Source organism: Mustela lutreola, chromosome 7 (genome assembly GCF_030435805.1).
Source record: "Mustela lutreola isolate mMusLut2 chromosome 7, mMusLut2.pri, whole genome shotgun sequence".
In the NCBI taxonomy this organism is placed as follows: domain Eukaryota; kingdom Metazoa; phylum Chordata; class Mammalia; order Carnivora; family Mustelidae; genus Mustela; species Mustela lutreola.
Genome location: NC_081296.1, coordinates 26,998,846 through 27,020,350, shown reverse-complemented (window position 1 = coordinate 27,020,350; position 21,505 = coordinate 26,998,846). Strand labels below are relative to the sequence as shown.

The following is a 21,505-nucleotide window of genomic DNA, read 5'->3' as shown; positions in this document are numbered from 1 at the left end:
CAGAGTGGAGGATTGAAAATTCTTTTATAATTTAATATTTTTATTTCCTCTCACAGTGGAAATAAGACAGTGCATTGAAATTGCTGTTATACTTGTGATTTTTCCCCACCAGACCTGGTGGGAAAAGTCTGTCTTTTATTTTTGTACATCCAGGGCCCAACTCAGGCATGAAGGAAAAAAAAAAAAAAGGTGCTCAAAAAACTTCCTGAATGAATGAATTAAAAACTCACCGATTTCAGAAACATTTAAGAGTATTGATCATGTCGTGCCCTTCCCTGGAAGTCACAGCAAGCCAAAGATACCATTCTTCCCTCACTGAGCTTACTGTCCGGGGGCGGGTGGGGTATTTATTAATTCCTAATTAATAAATACATCACAAAAAGGCACAGTCACAATATGTGATAATTGTCACATGAAGATAAAGTACAAGGCATTATAAGAATTTAATGCACGGGTGACCTGGTCTAGTCTGAGAGGAAAGGGGAACACTGCAGGGTGGGGAGGAATAAGTTCACTGAAATGGGGAGAAGGAATGTTCTGGGCACAGAGAACATCATGAACCAAGATTATGGTAGAGAGACCTTTCTGGGGTATCCTGGAGGCTACCAGAGGCCAGTGTGACTGCGGGAAGGGGAGAAGCAAGAATGTCACAAGCTGAGGCCAAAGAAGTGATAAGGACTCTATAAGACAGGCTCAAGATTTAGGTCTCCACCCTAAAAGCAAGCGGTGACCCAATCGGTTGTGCAATTTTAACATCAGTATGGGATGGTGTGATGCAGGGGATAGAAAATGCACTGGGACCAGGGTGGAGGAGAATGTGATAGTTAATTTTGTGTGCCAACTTGGCTGACATGGTATTTGCATATGGGGCCAAACATTCTGGATGTTTCTATGAGGATACTCTTGCATGAGACCAACATTTAAGTCAGTGAACTCAGAGCATAGCAGATTGCCTTCCAAAATGTTGATGGGTCTCATCTAATCAGGTGAAAGCCAACTAAACCAAAAGACTCAGCTGCCCAGAGCAAGAAGAACTTCTTTCAGTTGATGGCCTTCAGTCTTGAACTATCACAGTGGCCCTTCCCAGGGTCTCCAGCCTTCTGGTTCCCCCTGCAGATTTGGACTTGTCAGCCTTTACAGTCATGTGAGCCAATTCCTTAAGATCTCTCTCCCTCTCTGTTTATGTGGTATGTATATATAAGTAGTATATATGTGTGCGTGCGCACACGCATGTGTGTGTCCATTGCTACACACATCTTGTGAGGTCTGTTTCTTGGGCGCTACCTGACAAATACTGGGGAGATTTCAGAGTTGAGGAATGAGATGGCTAGAGGAGTGCTGAGCAGTACAGCCGCCAGGTGAGGCTGGTGACCCCGAGCATAAGGCCTCCTGGCAAGGTCTGCTGGTCTTGTTGGTCAGGGTGCGAGTGTGAGCTGGCTGTGCTAGCCGGAGAGGTGCTAGGAAAAGACAGACAGGGTAGGAGCTCTGGGGCCCTGGTCCCTGCGTCTGTGACGCAGTGGATACAGCTCAAGGACAGGGAGAAGGATGGTATCACACAGTACAGTCTAGCTGAGACTGAACAGCAGGCCCGGTGGGGGTGAGAGATGGACAAACTGAAGGCAACAAGGCCTGGGCCAGAGAAACTGGGGAGCCCTATCAAGCCATCCTGCGGGTAGCAGGGCTCAGGGAAAAGCCCGGATCATGTGGTGACCTTAGAGGGGGCCACTGGGCTGTGTGGAGAAGGTGGGTTTGGAGAAGGGGTGTTCAGAGCCAGAGATGCCAGAGCTTTCCATGAGACATCTCCCTGGAATGCCATGTTTCTGGGGAGACCAGAAAGAGAAGGCAACTGAGGGACAAAGGCTAGGGACTGGCACCACAGAACGTGCCCTGACCCCCAGCAGCGAGCAAAACCTTCCTGGGCCTGCCTTTTCCATGCTTGGCCTGTCACTGGACTGACTGCCCAGGGGGGTGTGGGTGCTGCTCTGCAGATGCCAGTCCTGAGAGACCTTGAGAGGGAACCAGTCCAGTGAGGCCATGTCCATAGGATGGGACTGCTATGAACAGATCACTGAAAATACTTGCACCTCAATATCTGAGAACCTTGGACCCTGTTCCAACTCAGCAGCAGGGGAGGAGTTACTACCCCCTTGCGTAGAACCTCTGATCTGGAGGATTATTTCAGAGGCTCTTTAGTTGAACTGAGATTACATGGGTTTGTGTAGACATGCCACCAAACCCAGGATCACAAGAGACCTCTAGAATCAGAGGGTGGCAAGGCAGGGTTTCAAGGGTATTGGAAACCAGGGGCAGACATGCCACTCAAGGCATGGTGGGCATCCCCTTCTCCACAATGAGTCCTGACAGACATAAGTTGTGTTCAGTGGCCAAGAGAACTCACTATTTCTATTTATTCCTTTACATGGGTCCCATGGTTGCTAGTATAAGTGGGAAAACACAGAGGATCCCACCTGGCCAGAGGGACCATTAGTTTCCCTTAAGAATCCAGGGGTGAGAAGAAAGCTATACAGAGATAGAGACATCTGTCTTACTCGGGGTAGCTGCCCACTTCTGAAAATGTCAAGGTCATGTCTAGTGTGTGTGTGTGTGTTTGTGTACGATGCTGCACACTGCCAGTCCAGGCTGGGAGTTTTGTCACAAAATATTGACTATTCACTTATGCTCAGAATCATTTTTATTTCTTTAGCATGGTGAAGAACGGGTGGAAGAACAAAGGTTAAATGATGAGTTCATCTCTTAAGTCCCTTGGTTTTAGGAAATGATCTTGCCTTTTTTTTTTAGAGACAAAGATAAAACATCTGTAAGATAAGACAAGAAACCACATAAACTCGATAACTGATTTCTTGGGAAACTTTTATCTCCTTGTCCATTGATAATGTTTCTTTGGGTAATTTGGTTTCCTATGGCTCAATAAATTAAATCCAGATAGATGAAGCAAGAAATAGATTTTTAACTCTGTTCTGAATTAGAATTGCATCATTATAATAAAACCATCAGGACATTCTGGGATCTAGCAAAGAATTAAAGCTGGGATGGATATCATATCAGCATATGATGAAGCATATTCCTTCCCCAGTTAATCATTCCGAGTTTTGTAACCTTTTAAAAATTCTGTTAATACGGATTGGAAAATATGTCACAATCTTGTGCTGGGTTTGACTTGGCACAGGCGACCATTCAACTACCCAAACATCTTTTATCATTTATTTGATCATTTTATCTTACAAAAGCCTAGACATTATTTTATCAGGAGAAGGGATCTGTAGACTTGCTCCTTTGGGGAAAATTGCCCGCCATTGTCTATTGCTTTGTTAGAGCAGAGACTGAAATCATTGAGTTCTAGGCCCTGTTTATGGATCATTCATAATGGGATGCCCATAGCCAGGTCCCATCATCAGGGAGCAGAAATGGGAATCTTGGAGAATCAGACCCTCTGAGGAGCCCTGCCCATCACTCGACTTGCTCAGGGACCAGCAAGGAACCGTCTGACCTCACTCTACCTACACAATAAGCTGCGGGACAATAGGGCGCTCCATCCCTCTGGTTCTGCCATCCTGAGATCCCACCATGGCCCGATGGAGTTCGAGATCCCCGCTATCCCCTCTGCCCTGCCCTCACCCTTTGAGGGGACAGTAGCAAACTTTAGCAGGGCGCGAGGCATTATGTTGAAGTGGCAATCAATATCCTTAAGAGAGAAGCTTGTGTGTCGCCAGGGGTTCTCTGGTTGAAGAATAGGAGAATCCAGGAGTGGGGGTGGTTGGGAAGGACAGGAAAGAGACCAAGGGAGAGGGGGCTTCTCAGGCCCCCAGGCCATGGAAAATAATCTTAGGGCTGCATCATCTTTTGGATTCCAAATACATTATTCATTAGCCAGGAAACGTTTTGGTTTCTGCTTGTTTCCTCTGATGACAGACTGTGTGTGTACAGCCTTCTGGGATTAGGTGGGGAGTGGGGTGGGGGGAGGAGGGTGGCCCATTGGTAAATGAGTAGTTAGACCAATCTCATTAAGTCACTATCAGTTAACTCAAACACAACTGAAATGAAAAAAGCGTTGATTCCTAAACAAATTGCATGAGCTTTTCCCAGCACAAACTAAGTTCATTAGATACAAAGTATGGATAATCCATAATTTAATATGGAAATTTAGGCATGGAGTATTACTAATCAGATAACTAGAGCCTCAGATCAGACTATTAAGAGACCCAGTGAACCTGCTCTAATTGCTGACCAAAAAAGAACAGGCAAGGGAAATGAATGAAAACAATATTCCCCTTTGCACCTCCTTTGGCTAAGGGTTGAGAACATCTATAAGCTATAGGAAGGGGCTCCCATGGAAATATGCTCCATTTTATAAGAACGCCTCCCGTGTGTGTTCTGAGAGCTTTTTTTTTTTTTTAAAGATTTTATTTATTTGAGATACAGAGAGGGTGTGAGAGAGAGAGCAGGAGCAGGGGGAGCGGCAGGCAGAGGGAGAGGGAGAAGCAGGCTTCCCGATAAGCAGGGAGCCCAATGCAGGGCTCGATTCCAGGATCCTGGGATCATGACCTGAGGTGAAGGCAGATGCTTAACTGACTGAGCCACCCAGCTGACCCTGTTCTGAGAGTTTTAACACCAAGTAACACCAGGTCCCTGCCACAGAGGTTTTGACTGCGGAGATGTCACCAGGCACAGCGTGGCTCGAATGACTTCAAAAGTAATGAGTACATTAAAAATGACTGCACCACTAATTATAAGAAAATTAGAGAATGTGGCACTTAGACCTATATGAATCTCAGAGGAAGCAGTGCCTATATTTATGAGAAGGAAGTATACATTCTTAATTACGCTGAAGCCTATTTATATAGAGCACAGCATTTGATACAGGTTAGGAACCAGCTTTTGTGGTTTGAAGTATCCATATGTATCAGAAAAGATCTAAGAAAGATACAGACTACATTGAAAACGCCACTGTAATTAACCGGCTAGAGTCATCTGTGGTGACAACTGGGAGCAAATAGAGAAGGTTCTTGTAATCCAAGGGCTAAAAGCAGAGACACAAGGGCTCACGGAATAAGCGATAGAGAAGCAGTGACTTGCAAAGCGACCTACCAAAGCTCAAGATCATGTCGAAAGCAGAGAAAAGAGATACCACTCACTGCAGAAAACGAGGTAGGCAGAGAGCCTTAAGAGAAACTTTGGAGCAAAATAACATGGAAAAGGAAGAGTTTAAACAATGAGAGGAAAGAAAAGTAGTTACAAAAGATGGGTAAAGGTGGTCCAAGAAAATTAATGCATCACTGGACTCCACCTCTGAAACTAATAATACACTCCATGTTCGTTAATTGAGTTTAAATTTTAAAAAATGGTCCAAGAAGTGCAGTTATCCTAAAAATAAAAGAACGGGGAAAAAATTCAGATTTCTAGTTCAAGGAAACTTTGCTGAAATAAAGCAAGATGCAAACTCACTGTGCTGGAGAAAGCTGGAGAAAGGTCGATTAACATCAAGACATATCACAGTGGAGCAAATAGACTTGATAATTTTAAAAATATTATTGGCACCTGGACCAAAAGAACCCATTGCCTTGCATCAGACAGGTTAAGGTGGGCTAGGTTAAGGTGGTAACAAGTATCTCCAGATCTCAGTGGGTTAAAACAATAGAACTTTATTTCTCACTCATGCTACACTGTCCAATGTTGGTGAGTTATGGGGCTCTACCCGTCACAGTCACCTAGATTGATGGTGCAGTCTCCATCTACAACTTGCCAGTTACCGTGCCAGAAGGAACGAGAGCTCTGCACAATGTCTCACTACAGGAACAACTCGGGCTTGGAAGTGATACATGTAAGTTTTGCTCACACGGCCCTACACAACCACAAGGAGACTCTGGAAAGTACAGCCTTACCACATAAAGGGAAGTTGGAGAGCTAGAAATATTTTTAAACAGCACTAATGACCACCACATATCAAAAAGGGAGAAAACATTAGGCTGACTTTGGGTCTTTCTGTACAGCAATATAATATTAAGACAGAAAGCTAAAAAGAGCCCTGCCCCTACCATTTCAACAACCAAAACACTGAACGTTGTAAATTCACAACTTAATTTGAACCCATCAGGCAGCTGAGGTCCCAAGGCAACCAACCCACCGAAATTCAAAGGACATGAGAATTTCCATGTTGAGAAGCATGAGCACCTGTTCACCTGGGCAGATGTTTTGGTGGAAAAAAGGTGAACAGTGTGCGGGGTCACGTAGGTAATTCAGCAGAGAGAGGAAGGAGGCTATATGGAGAGTCAGATGGCTAGGCACAGTCACAGAAATGAAGGATGTCTTTGACTGGAGCATCAGCAGGCTCAGCAGAACTGAGAGAGAGCTGATCAAGTGTCATTTATATTGGGAATGCAAGGCTGGTCCACCATTCAAAAGCCAACCATTGTTTTTCACCACATTAGCAAACTAAAGAAGAAAAGGCAGATGAACATCTAAGTCAATGCAGAAAAAACAAATTCAACATCCACCCATGATTTAAAAACAAAATAAAACAAAAATTCTCAGAAAACAAGGAAAAGGAGGGAACTTCTGTAACCTGATAATGAGCATCTATGGAAAACTGAGAGCTAACATTGTATTTAGTCCCGAAAATCAGAAACAAGGTAAGGATGTATGCTCTCAGCACATCTATCCAACATTATACTGGAGGCTCTAGTCAGTGCAGTAAGGCAGAAAGAAAGAGAAAAAGAGGGAGGAAGGGAAGAAGGGTAGAAGGGAGAGAAGGAAGAGGGAGAGAAAAAAAAAATTAAGAGGCTCCCAGACTAGAAAGGAAGGTATGTAACCATCTCTCTTTGCAATTCTCATGACTGCCTACATAGAAAACCCAAAAGAATCTACAAAAGAGCTACAGAAGTGTTGAGTTTAATAAGAGCACAGGATACATAGTCAGTAACAAAAACCAAATTTCTATATACTAGCAATTAACAAGAGACAAGTAAAACTTTGAAGCACCATTAAAATAGCACTGAAATTAAAAATAGAGCTTAGAAATTAAAAATAGAGTAGTGCAATTGCACTACTGGGTATTTACCCCAAAGATACAGATGTAGTGAAAAGAAGGGCCATCTGTACCCCAATGTTTAGAGCAGCAATGGCCACGGTTGCCAAACTGTAGAAAGAACCAAGATGCCCTTCAATGGACGAATGGATAAGGAAGACGTGGTCCATATACACTATGGAGTATTATGCCTCCATCAGAAAGGATGAATACCCAACTTTTGTAGCAACATGGACAGGACTGGAAGAGATTATGCTGAGTGAAATAAGTCAAGCAGAGAGAGTCCATTATCATATGGTTTCACTTATTTGTGGAGCATAACAAATAGCATGGAGGACATGGGGAGATACAGAGGAGAAGGGAAAGTGGAAGGGGAGATGAACCATGAGAGATTATGGACTGTGAAAAACAATCTGAGAGTTTTGAAGGGGTAGAGGGTGGGAGGTTGGGTGAGCCAGGTGCTGGGTAATTGGGGAGGGCACGTATTGCACGGGGCACTGGGTGTGGTGCATAAACAATGAATTCTGTTACACTGAAAAGAAATTTAAAAAAAATAGCACCGGCACACATGAAATAGTATAAGCATAAATATTATAAAATATGTTAAGGCCTATATACTGAACACGGCACGACATCGATGGAATGTAAAAAGGCCCAAGTAAATGGAGGTCTATACCATGAATATGCCAATTCTCCCCAAATTGAGATATAGAGTTAGTGCAATCCCAGTCAAAATCCCAGCAGGATTTCTGGAGAAACTGATCACCGGATTCCAAAATCCTTGTGGAATGCAGAGAACTAGGCTAGCCAAAGCAATCTGGGAAAAGAACAAAGTTGAGGGCTGGCAGCAAACAGACTCTCATTTCAAATGTTCTCTCATCCTCCTGACCCCACATGAAATTCAGCTCCCCACCCCCTACACTGAAGGCCATTGTTCTCCCCACAGACCCTCAGCAGAGGGCCAGGCTGCTCACGTCTTGCCACTTCCAGACCATTGGCCCCCTACCTCAATCATGAATCCTCCCTCATCCGACCCTCATGCCACCAGCTCTGACTGTCCTGACCCCTATTCAAGTTTTTAAAACAAACTTATTCAGAAGTTGGGTGTAGTCTTCTGCCTTCAACTCTTACCACCATATTGGGCACTCTGAACACTCAAGGGGATGAGCCATTCAAGGAGACTCCCCAGCATTGACTTGAACTCTTTAAGTATCCTTCACCTCCTTCCATTTTAGCTAGCCCCTCCCAAGTGGCTTCCTCATCAGGACACTAGAGTAGTGGGTCAGGAGGGACCACAAGCTCACTAGCTCAACCTAGGCCTTTTTAGAGGGAGCACTGTTGTTCCAACACTCCCTTCCCAGCCATAGCCACCTCCTCTGGGGACAGTCAAAGAAATAGGTTCTGGGAGGCTCCCACAGAGTGCAGACATCAAAAAGGACCCCAAGGCCTTGGGAGAGCAGGTCAAATACCACCAATCCATCAACTGAGTGAGATATAACTTAGATGTTTGACTGCCTCCGTGCAGTCATTAAGCTTCCAGAACTACAAGATTCCTTGTGGACTTGTAGGCTCCCCCAGGGGGAGTGATTGCACTGTGATTTAATTATGACTACCTATTGGCTAGGTGTTTTTAAATATGGAAAGGTGTTAGGTGTTTTTAAATATGGAAAGAAAAGGGGCCCAGATTGAGACAGTGACTTGGGAGCTGTCACAATGAGATCTCAGAGTTAGTGCTGGCTGCCCCTGCCCCCATCCCAGAAAGACTATACATTGCCACGGCTGACCCTGCACATGCCCCGTGACACCGGAAGAGAGAAATCATGGTTGTATGCACTATGAGGCAGCAAGACACACCTTGCAGGTAGGATAGGCCCATGAATGCTACAATCTGTGTTACCCAGAGCCTGCTGGATCTATCACTCTGGAAGGCTGCTGGACCGCTGAACTTGGCCCATTCCTCCCTGCAAAACGAGGCAGGTTCTAGGGTGCCGGGCCCAGTCCAACCTTGTACTTTAGGTGTATTTTTTTATCTCTGTACGTCATTTCTCATTTGCCACCTGGTTTCACAGTGTCCTGGACCACCAGCAAGGAGCTCACCCAGATGAAGCTGTCATGCTGGTCAGCCTTCGAAAGGACTCTCAGGGAGGACTAATCCCAGGAACCCAATTCCAGAGGGCAATGTTTTTCCCCTTCTTCGCAGACGCCAGGGTGGATCTCTAGTCTCCAGATCCCCACATACTGTGTTCCTGATGCACATTCTCTAGAGCTCCCTACACAGTACAAATACAATTTCACCACCCACGAAGGATCCCTTTCACCTGGCTCGCATCCTCTTGGAAAGGTTTTCGCACACCTTTGTCCAGGAAAAAGAGAGAAACCAGGTTCATTGTTCATATGCATTTTTAAGCAGCCAATTTGGGTTTTGGGAGGAAAAAAACACTTGTTGGAAGAAAAAGCAAGGAACAATATAAACAACTTTCTATGTCACTTTAAAAGAAATCAGATGCTGTACACGAGAATAGACTACCGTGGGGAATTGGAAAATGTCTTTCTCCAAATATCTTTAAAAAGGCAAAATAAATACCCATCTGTTCCCCGATGGCAGAACAGCAAAAATGTTAGAAAAGCAGTAGAACGCATCACAGCCACATTTGTAAAGACCTCTTTCAACCATGCATATCCTCCTTCACATATGTCAGAGGTGGGAAAGTGGGATGGTAAAAATGGAAAAGGAGGTCCAGGAAGCAACACCTTTATAGTGAGAATCTATAATCCTATAAAACGTTCTCCGGAAAGACAGTCCCTCTTGCATTGAGCCTAACCTGAAGTGAATTAAGGACCGGGACCATATACATGAATAAAGTCTCCCGAAAATGTCTGTAAATGCATGGGATGGAATGCATGAATCAGGAGTGCCCTTGGCCGTCACCTTCAGTGTGAGCCTCACAGCGTTGCAGTCCTCCTGCAGCGGGTTCAGCTTCAGCGTCTCCCCAAGGTTGCTGCAGCCCGACGACTGGTGCTGCCTTTCGCAGCAGACACACACCTCGACACTGTCAAACTTAATCTAGACAGAGGAACACAGACAGATCTCACAATTAAAACAGCATTCTGCCCTGGGCGGGGGTACACTTGAGCTACACAATTCAGATCGTGTGAAAACGCACCCCACTTCCATTTTCCTTAAGTAATAAAGCCAAAATGAATTTTTTATGGACAAAAAAATGGAACAACAACAACAAAAAAAAAAAACACCAAAACCCCCCCCACACCCCAGTAGGAATAACTTCACGTTCCAATTTAAAAAGTGATAAATTAAAAGGAATACATGTGGAGTGATCGAAGTTATGAAGTTACAATTTTGGGCAAGCTGCAGAAGGAGATTAAAGTAAAGGAACGGAAAACTGCTCATGCTGAGGTATGCATGGAGACGTGTTCTCATGGCTCTGTGCCTTGGTTTACCAGTGCTGCTCCCTTCCTGACTCAATTCTTGGTCTACCAAACTCCTACTCATCCGTTAAGACCCAACTCCAGCGTAATCCTTGAGACCTTGTCTGGTTTTCCCTCTCTGGAGCTGCCTGCCTCTCCCCTGGGCAGCACACTTCCACCCCGGGTCTGCTGGAGACTTTTTTTTTTTTTAATTTTTATGTTTTTTAAAGATTTTATTTATTTGTCAGAGAGAGAGAGAGAGAGCACAAGCAGACAGAGCAGCCGGCAGAGGGAGAAACAGACTCCCCACTGAGCAGGAAGCCTGATGAGGGACTTGAACCAAAAACGCTGGGATCGTGACCTGAGCCGAAGGCAGATGCTTCACTGACTGAGCCACCCAGGCGTCCCTGCTGGACACTTGTGTTGTCCAGCTGCAGTTTCTGTGTCCTGCGTGCCCCCTGAGGACAGTCACCACACGTCACCATCATAGCGTTCATAATGCAATGAGGTGTGGCATTTTAATAAATGTTGAATAAATAAAAATGTCTTGGAAAATTGAAAACCATGGGAAGAAAAAAAAAAGGCAATTTGAGGGTTTTAAAAAGCCTGGAGCTCAGCAGGAGACCCTCAGAGCACACGGGCCGTCCTCCCCTGGCAGCCTGACGTGGGACGGCTCAGCCCAGGCTGCAGAGATGAGCAATACTGCATTCTTCCATTCACTGGGTCCTGCACACCCCCCACCCCTCACTTCCTCCTTCCCACTCCTAGTCGAGCCCTCCTCTGCACCTAATTGTTATCGCAATCACACCCAACTGCTCACAAACACAGACGTCCAGAAAGAAAAAGGAACAGCCACAGGTCAAGGGTATTGTCCACAGCCAAATTTTCATCTATTTTCAACCTCCGGATAGTTTGTCCCTTACTTGATGCTTCAATTTTTGCTCTTTTTTTTTTTTTTTAAGATTTTATTTATTTATTTGTCAGAGAGATAGCAAGCGAGAGAGAGAGCACAGGCAGACAGAGTGGAAGGCAGAGTCAGAGGAAGAAGCAGGCTCCCTGCGGAGCAAGGAGCCCGATGCAGGACTCGATCCCAGGACGCTGGGATCATGACCTGAGCTGAAGGCAGCTGCCCAACCAACTGAGTCACCCAGGCGTCCCCAATTTTTGCTCTTTTAATTTGATCTTCTAACGTAATGAGTGACGGGCTGGTAGAAGAGCATGGAGGTCTGGAGGTCAGCAGCAGAAGAGCCGTACCTGCATAAACTACCACCCTGGGCCTCCGGCAACCCAACCGACGGCAGGGGGCCTATAAAAGTCACCTTTGCCTCTCGTGCTTTTAGTGATATCTCCAGACTCCAGAGCTGGAGTCCACGCTGAGCACAGAGTGCAGCCCGCGAGCCCTAACAACACACTCGTAACAACAAACACCTCTCAGAGAAGGTACAGCCGGCACCTACTCTGGGTGTCTGCAGGGCCAGGCTGCTGGGTACAAGCCCTCCCACGACTCCCCTCCTTTGCGCAAGGCAGCCTGTCCTGCCGAGGCACAGAACACACAGAACTCTGGGCGCCAAGTGGGGACAGCTGGGTCTGGACCCCTGAATCCCGCACACCCAGATGTGTGCTCCGGACAAGGCCCCTTCCCGCCAGCTGGTCAGGGCTGTGAGGTGGCTGCAGGGACACTGTCCCATAACACACCCCTCGGACTGCAGGTTCTTCTCCAACTAGAGATGCCACGAAATGAAGAAGGGGCACCTGGGTGGCTCAGTCGGGTAAGCATCTGCCTTCCTCTCAGGTCATGATCCCGGAGTCCTGGGATTGAGCCCTGCAATGGGCTCCCTGCTCAATGGGGAAGCTGTTTCTCCCTCTGACCGTTCCCCCTCTTGTGTGCTCTCTTTCTCTCAAAATAAATAATAAATCAAATAAAAAAAAAAGGGAATGAATAAGTATATTTGGAAAGTACAACAGTCATTCCTCTTGCCTGGGAAAGTGTTTTGTGTTGGTCTCAGCCTATTGAGAGTGATGCTACTGGCTAGGAGAGGCTGGGGGCATTCACCTGTGCCCCTGTTACCTGTGATGAGTCCCCAGAGACATGACCCTGAATGGAGCTAATGATGTGGCTAGACCAGCCCTTATGGTTCTTAAAACAACTATAATATGATCCTCAGCAATACTCATCAGGGAATTTTGATAGAATAAAGCCTATCAGTCAAAGTTCCCGGAGGGTACCCCGTATACCCAGGGCCGCTTAGGGATGCCACAATGGGGTGGGGGATCGGGGGAGAGGCCACCTGTGGCTTTGCCTTTGCTGTGATTCAGGGTGGGGTAGATGCCCAGGATTTCATAGGTTCACTCTTAAAACATAAGAGCAAGTATTAGGGTACCGGAAGGGAAAAGCAGGGTCACTCAAGAGGTCAAGTTCTTTGGGTCACCCACGGCTTTCTAAGAGGGAATCTTCAGAGCTGGAGTGGCCATGTTCCTTTTCTCATCATGTAGCTTGTAACTGCGGGCAGTGTGTTTATTCAGGGTGGATGGCTTTGAAAAGAATGCCTTGATAATCAAAAGCTTAATATCAGGCACATACACTATAGAGACTCTTTCCCCGGAGCCCATTCCCCTTTCCCTGGTGTCCCCCGCATTTTCCGGGGCTCAACTGCTTAGGGAGGCCTCCCCACACCTTCCTTAATGCCTTCTGCCTTCCTCTGTTCTCTACCTCTCTCGGGGCCACTCCTGGTCCCCCTCACTCTTCTGCTTTCTCCTTTGACCACGGCATTTACCACCTCCACACATGCCCTAGGACTGGTTCATTCTGTTCATTTTCTGTTCCATGCATCAAGAATATAAGGGGGTGTCTAGATGGCTCAGTCATTTAGGTGTCGGCCTTCAGCTCAGGTCATGATTCCGGGGTCCTGGGATCAAGTCTGGCATTGGGCTCCTTGCTCAGCAGGAAGCCTGCTTCTCCCTCTCCCACTCACCCTGCTGGTGTTCCCTCTATCTTGCTGTCTCTCTCTGTGTGTCAAATAAAAAAATAAAATCTAAAAAAAAAAAAAAAACCCAAAATGAGTGTGTAAAGCTAAGATTTGGATCTGTGTTATTCGCAGATGCACGGGAGAACCTACAACAGCTCTGACTGGGAATGGTTTTCTCTGTCGATCTCTCCACAACCTGCCTGCTACCACTGCTGGAACAATATGAAAAGATCCTAGTTCCCATATTTCCCCTGAAAGGGGCAACACATTACACTGTCCACTAGCCTCATTGGCCTAATTAGCTTATCGTGTCATCCTCTTAACTGTGGGCATAAAATAGCCTAATGCTAGCAGAGGAAGGAGAAGACAATTTTGGTGGAGCCAGCAAAAAGGCCTAAAACAAGATTCTCATGGTGCCCATGGCTATGTTTGCATAAACTTGAAATGGTGTCCCATGTTAGATATCTATCTAAGTATTCTTGCTCTGAATTCAAAGCCACAGCCCAACACTTTCTACAGAGTGCACATTTTTTCAACTGAAAATTAAGATTCTATAATAAGGGAAAATCTATTTAAAATATAGGAAGTACCTAGTAGTACCTCAGGGAATGCTCAAGACCAACCATCACCCACATGAGTAAATGCACAGCCCAGCGATTTACTGAGACCAATACTGTCATGGTGTGGCTGGGACTTGATTTAATTTTAATGTAATTTAATTTGAATGTAAAAAAAAATCCTACACAACCTTTAGAAAAAAATACTGGAGAAGATCTTTAGGATCTAAGGCTAGGCAAAGAGTTCTTGGAGTGATACCAAAAGTATAAGAGCAAAAATGGAATTTTATGCTATAAATGACCAGTTACGAGGATGAAAGACATACTATAGGCTATGAGAAAATATTTCCAAACTACATATTTCAACAAAACCATAGACCATATGTGATTTCTGTCTTTTATTCTAAAATTCTGTTTTGTTTTATTGCTTGCTGAGTGTCCTCTCTGCCCATCTCTAATTCACCCTCGATCTCGCCAGAAGAACTGAAAATATCCTGAGTATGATCTTACACATCCAAGGTTCTGTCAGCTTTATTTTCTTCTTAGAGACCACTGCACTGAGCCCCCATCTTCTGCTTTAATCTGGACTAGTTAATCCATAGGCAGTCCATACACGCTGGTCATGTACATGTTGGGAAATCCTTCTGCCTCCGTCTCTCGGGGCCCCTGGGTGGCTCAGTTCTTAAGTGTCTGCCTTTGGCTTGGGTCATCATCCCAGGATCTTGGGATCGAGTCCCACATCAGTCTCCTTGCTCAGCGGGGAGTCTGTTCTCCCTCTGTCTATTGCTCCCCTTGCTTGTGCTCTCTTTCTCCCTGACAAATATTTAAATAAAATCTTAAAAAAAAAAAAAGTCTCTCTCTTTCCTGTGTTAGATACCCTCTTCTCCTGTTTCTTGGCTTACAGTCTCACTGTGGGGAAGTAAGCTCCTTCAGGACTTTTCTGGCTAAAATTTAAGACTGCAAATCCCAAGTAAGCCAGGATGGGAAGCACTGGGGACCCTCATACAAGTCTAGTAGGTGCATAAATTGACACAACCCCTTTGGAGAACGGTGAGACATTATCTACACTGTAGTATGAAACTTAGGATGAGCTTGATATTTCTATCCATAGATATCTAACTGCTCCAGTACCATTTGTTGAAAAAGGCCATCATTTCTCCATTGTTTTTGACCTTTGTCAAAAATTGGTTGAGTATATTTCTGGGTTCTCTAATTTTGTTCCTTTTGTCTATTTCTCTCTCTCTCTCTCTCTGCTTTGATTAATATGGCTATAAGTCTTTAAATCAAATAAGCTGATTCCTGCCCTTCATTTTTCTTTTTAAAAATAGTTTCTTTTTCTGGGCAGCTGGGTGGCTCAGCTGGTTAAGGCTGGACTCTTGATTTTGGCTCAGGTCGTGATCTCAAGGTCATGAGATAGAGCTCCACCTCAGGCTCTGTGCTGGGCATGGATCCTGCTTACGACTCTCTCTTTCTGGGGAACCCTCCTACACTGTTGGTGGGAATGCAAGCTGGTGCAACCACTCTGGAAAACAGCATGGAGGTTCCACAAAAAGTTGAAAATAGAGCTACCCTATGACCCAGCAATTGCACTACTGCATATATACCCTAAAGATACAAACGTAGTGATCTGAAGGGGCACATGCACCCAAATGTTTATAGCAGCAATGTCCACAATAGCCAAACTATGGAAAGAACCTAGATGTCCATCAACAGATGGATGGATAAAGAAGATGTGGTATATACATACAATGGAATACTATGCAGCCATCAAAAGAAATGAAATCTTGGGGCGCCTGGGTGTCTCAGTGGGTTAAGCCTCTACCTTCAGCTCAGGTTATAATCTCAGGATCCTGGGATTGAGCCCTGAATTGGGCTCTCCGCTCAGTAGGGGGCCTACTTCCCCCTCCCCTCAGCCTGCCTCTCTGCCTACTTGTGATTTCTCTCTCTGTCAAATAAATAAATAAAATCTTTACAAAAAAAAAAGAAAGAAAAGAAATGAAATCTTGCCATTTGCAATGATGTGGATGGAACTAGAGGGTATTATGCTTAGGGAAATAATCAATTGGAGAAAGACAACTATCATATGATCTCCCTGATATGAGGAAGTGGAGATGCAATGTGGGGGGTATGAGGGTAGGAAAAGAATAAATGAAAGAAGATGGGATCAGGAGGGAGACAAACCATAAGAGACTCTTAATGTCACAAAACAAACTGAAGGAGGCCAGGGGTGGGGGGTAGGGAGAAGGTAGTGGGGTTATGGACATTGGGGAGGGTATGTGCTATGTGCTACGGTGAGTGCTGTGAAGTGTGTAAACCTGGTGATTCATAGACCTGTACTTAATTAATTTTTAATTAAAAAATTTTTAAAAAGACTTTCTCTTTCTCTCACTTGCCCCTCCCCCACCACCTATGTTCTCTCTTTTCTCTCTCTCTCTTAAAAAAAAATGTTTCTTTCCCTTTCCATATACATTTTAGCATAAAACTATCTACAACATCTACAAAAAAACTTCTTGCAGTTTTGACAGGAATTGCATTAAGCCTGCATATCTATTTAGGGAGAATTGATATCTTTACTTTGTTGTATCTTCCATTTCATGAATGCAGTATGTCTCTCTATTTATTTAGAATTCACTGATTTATTTCATCATCATTATGCAGTTTTCAGTGTATAAGTCTTGTATATATTTTGCTAGATTTACATCTGTGCATTTTTTATGTTTATATTTTTTCTTTTTTAAAAAAAGATTTTATGTATTTATTTGACAGACAGAGATCACAAGTAGGCAGAGAGGCAGGCAAAGAAAGAGAGGGGGAAGCAGGCTCCCCGCTGAGCAGAGAGCCTGATGCGGGGCGCTATCCCAGGACCCTGAGATCATGATCTGAGCCGAAGGTGGAGGCTTAACCCACTGAGCCACCCAGGTGCTCCCAGCTATGCATTTTTTTAAAGACAGTTTTACTGATTTGAGAAAGAGAGAGGAGGAGTAGAGGGAGATGGAGAGAGAGAGAATCCCAAGCTGACTTCACATTCAGTGTGGAGCCTGAGCAGGGGTTCGATCTCACAACCCTAACATCAGGACCTTAGCTGAAATCAAGAGTCAGAGGCTTAACTGACTGAGCCACACAGGTACCCCACTTTTATTATCTTTTTGATGTCTATAGAGTCTGAAATGACATCCCCATTTGATTTCAAACATTAATAATCTGTGTCTTCTATTTCTTTTTCTTATCGTAGATTTCTCAAACAGTTGAGAAAATCAATGAAAAAAGGAGCTGATACTTTGATAAGACCAATAAAATTGACAAATCTACGATTTGTCACTCAAATCTACGATTTCACTGAGTTGTCTTTTTTATTTCCTACTTGCTTTGGGTTGATTTTGTCTTCCTTTTCTAGTTTCTTAAGGTAGGAAATGAGGTTACTGATTTGAGACTTTAGTTTCTTATGTAAGCATCTAGTACAACAAATTTCCTCTCAGTATTACTTTAGCAGCATCCCCCATATTTTGATATGCCATCCTTTCTAAATATATTTGAATTCCCTCTGGGACTTTTTCTTTGATTCATGGATTCTTTAGAAATGTGTTGTTTAATTTCCACATATTTAGAAATATTCCTCCTAATAGTCATGAAAACTTACAATATGGCCAGAACTTCCATGATAAAGACGAGTAAGATAGAAAAAAAGACAACATTTGGCAACCACACAAATATCCTACAGCAGGAAAAGGAAAAGGGAATGAGGAAGAAAAGACTCACAGCCTATAAACAGGACACCTCACTATTACAATGGTTTTAGAAAACAGAAAATCTTTTCTTCCTGGGTTTTTTTTTTTTTTTTCTCCCCATAGGTAAAGCATCATTTTTCTATGGCTGCTTCAAGATTTTTTCTTTGTCTTTATTTTTCTTAAGTTTGACGATGATGTGTCTTGGTGCAGATTTCTTTGGGAGTAGTCTGTTTGGATTTGCTCTACTTCCTGAATTTTTAGGCTAACATCTTTTTATCAAATTTAGGGAGTTGTCAGCCATTATTTCTTCAAGCGTTTTTCAGCCTTGCTTTTTTAATCCTCTCTTTCTGTAACTCTTAATGACATGAATGTTAGTCCATAAGCCGCTGAGGCTCTGCTCATTTTTGTTTCCAGTCAATTTCTTCTCTGGTGTTCAATTTGGGTAATTCCTATTGTTCCATCCTCCTGTTCACTGATTCTTTTCTCTTTCCCCTTAAGCCCAGCCACTGAGCTTTTTTATTTCATTCATTTTGGTTCTAAAACTCCCCTGTGGTTCTTCTATATTTCTTCTACTTCTTTGCTGAGGTTTTTATTTATTTTTTTAATTTCAGGAAATGTTCATAATTCCTGATAGAGGCATTTTTATCATAGACTACACATGAACATATGAAAGTCAAAATAATAAAACTGTGAGAAGGTAAGATAGGAGAATACCTTCATGTCCTTGGAGTAGGAAAACACTTCTTAAACATGACTAAAATGTGCTAATCATAAACAGATGACTGATGTATCTGACTATTTAAAATGGAGAATTTCTTTTCATCAAACAATACCCACATTAGAGTAAAAGCAGGAGATTTTTGCATCACAGGTAAGTACAGAGGATTTATATCAAACAAAACAAAACAAAACAAAACAAACAGAAGACCCTCTCTAAACATTAAGAAAAAGACAAACAACCCAGTGTGAAGCATGTGATAAGAAACCCCACCACAACCTTAATCTGAGAATCATAAATCAAAATTACAATGAGATGTCTGTTACACCCTCACTAGAATGGCTAAAATGGAAAAATAATTATATTAGACAATACCAAGTTATAATTAGGATGTGAAACAATAGGAACTCTTACACACTGCTGATGGGGGTATGAAATGGTACAACAACTTTGGAAAACAGCTTCTTGTTATATACTTACATTAAAGATTACTACCCAATCTCATGTAACATCCAAAAGATATTCTAATTCTAGGAACATATCCCCCAAATGCATGCAATGGTAATAAAAATCATGGGCTAGAAAGTTCAGAGCAACATTATGCAAAATAGCCTCCCACAGAAAAAATGTTTGAGGTCCATCCACAGTGAATGGACGAATGAACAATATTATACTCCCAGTATGCACTATTACATAGCAGTGGACATAAGTGAACTATGGCTATATACCACATGAATAAATTACATAACATAAAGGTGAATGCAAGAAGCCAGACACAAAAGACATATGAAATGTATTTTTGTTTAGATGAAGTCCCAAGAAATTAGCAAAATTATACTGTGGTGTTCAGAGGTGCATGCACAGTTGGTACAACTCTATAGAAAATAAAAGATGGGAATATCCTAAAAATTGAGATGGTGATCATTCTCAGTGGGAATGTAAAGGCAGCAAAATGGGAGTACCTAGGGAGAGCCCTGGGTTACTGGGGAAGCTCTTTTTCTAGATTTTACTGAAGGTCATGTGGATAGTTGTCTGATGATAAATGGCTGAGCCTTGTATTTTTGTTTTGTGCACTTTCTGAAATATGTTTTACATTTTCAATGAGAAAGGTTGAAAACAAATGGCTTACCTGAAAACAAATAAAATGCAAAACTTAAATTAGGAAAAGAACAAAAACCAAATTAACAGAAAATAGGGAAAAATAATTTGACACACACAAAAAATGAAACAAATGAAATAGGAATAGGAAAAGGAATAAAAATAAAGATGACTCGTGACCAAAAACAAAACAAAACAAAAACCCCAAAAAACAACCCCTCCCCCCAAAACAAACAAAAAAACCCCAGACAAATGCCTGGTAGGATTAAAAACAAACAAATGCCTAAGCAACTACACTGGAGACTAGAAAGGAGCTTTAACTATACACATGTTAAAGATTTCAAGAATATGAGGCGCTTTCTATCTATAAATCCAAAAATCTAGAAAACATGGATAATTTCCTAGCAAAATATAAACCACTGCACTAAGTCCAAGAGATGCAGTAAACTCAAAGTCCAATCACTATAAGAGATAATGAAAATTCCAAAATGGTACTTCAGGCTCCGTTCATTACAATGTTTTATGAAAAGATAACCCCTACATTTTAGCTAATGCAATAAGATAAGAAAATATTATACACTGTGTAAATATTGGAAAAGACAGCATTGTCTTTCTTTCCAAATGATATGACTGAATATCTTAAAAACCTAAGAGAATATACTTAAAAACAACTGGAATTAAGAATATTTGCTATATTAAGTATAATAAATATATTAGTAACAACAAAAACAACAAAATAAAAATAAAAATGGCAGGGCACCTGGCTGGCTTGATCAGAGGAGCACGCCACTCTTGATCTTGGGGTATAGAGATTACTAAAAAAATAATTAAATAAATCTTAAAAAAATAAAAATGGCAAACATATTGAACTCAAAGTTAATAATAATACGGAATACCTAGAAATGCATTAAACATGAAATAAATTAAACATGAAAATTAAATGAACAATGTGAAGCTATGCATCACAAATAAAAACAAAGCCACCCATTGTTATTCAACAGCAAAAACTCAGGTATAGTAGATCTGGATCATTCTATCTGGCTACCCACTGCCATTAAGTCTTCCTCCTTGGTTTGGGGAATCCTCACCTTATGAGTCTTCCACCTTCTCCAGAAATGCTTTCTAGGCCTGCCTTGTTGAGATGAAGACCTTGAGGGAGGGCTCCACCCATGAGACACCCCACACCAGACTTTAGGTGGGAGCTTAGGACACAGAGGTATGTACTGAACTCCATTTTGAAATGGGGGGCAGCAGACACACACAGTTTCCAGAGGAGGCAGGAACTGAGGCTCTAGAGACAATATCCAAAGCCAAGGGTCAGCAAGGTGAGTAACAGGATACTTGTGGGGTCACACCCCAGTGATGATGGGGTTTTCCTCAAACCATTCCTCAGTATAATTTGGAGCATCATTCCTTTCCTAGCTTCCAAACTTGGTTTCTGGCCATCCTGGAGACTGTGAGCTTAAAACCCAGACTGACACCACAGCCTGAGTCAGCAGAGGCGCATAGTCTGCTCCTGAAGGGAAACATAATATCAAAAAAATTGCCAATTCCTTCCCAAGAAATGCTCAAAATGTGCTGGCATTCCAATCAGAATCCCAAGGGAGTGACTGGAACTGGACAAAATCATTTTAAAGATTTGTGGAATAACAAATGTGTAAGAATTATCCAGAAATTTTGAAAAAAAAAAGTGATAATGGGAAGAGCGAATGTCATAATAGATATTTTTGTGTTACAATTAACACACTGAAGTCACGCCTTAAAATAGGCAGAGTTCAACCAGATAGAACAGTTTCATAAATCAGAATGATAATTTATAAGAACTCAGTATGTGGAAAACATGGCCTCTCAATTCAGTAGGAAAAAGATAGTTTGCTTAATAATAGGTACCGGCATCATAAGCTATTTATCTCTGATTTTCTCAAAACAAATAAAAACAAAATATATTTGACTAAGCTTCTAAATTAAAACAG

The 21,505-nt window shown here is 42.9% G+C and overlaps 1 protein-coding gene across 3 annotated transcripts in view; it reads right to left on the bottom strand.

Annotated features, from left to right (window-relative positions):
- Positions 1-21,505, bottom strand: part of ENTREP2 (endosomal transmembrane epsin interactor 2) — a 499,108-nt gene that overhangs the window by 65,200 nt on the left and 412,403 nt on the right. For 2 of the 3 annotated variants that reach the window (XM_059180189.1, XM_059180191.1), the window contains exon 4: positions 9,972-10,106. The exons of the other annotated variant lie outside the window; for it this stretch is intronic. In XM_059180189.1, coding sequence (XP_059036172.1) covers positions 9,972-10,106 — 135 coding nt within the window. The remainder of the gene's footprint in view (positions 1-9,971; positions 10,107-21,505) is intronic. 3 annotated transcript variants of the gene reach the window in all.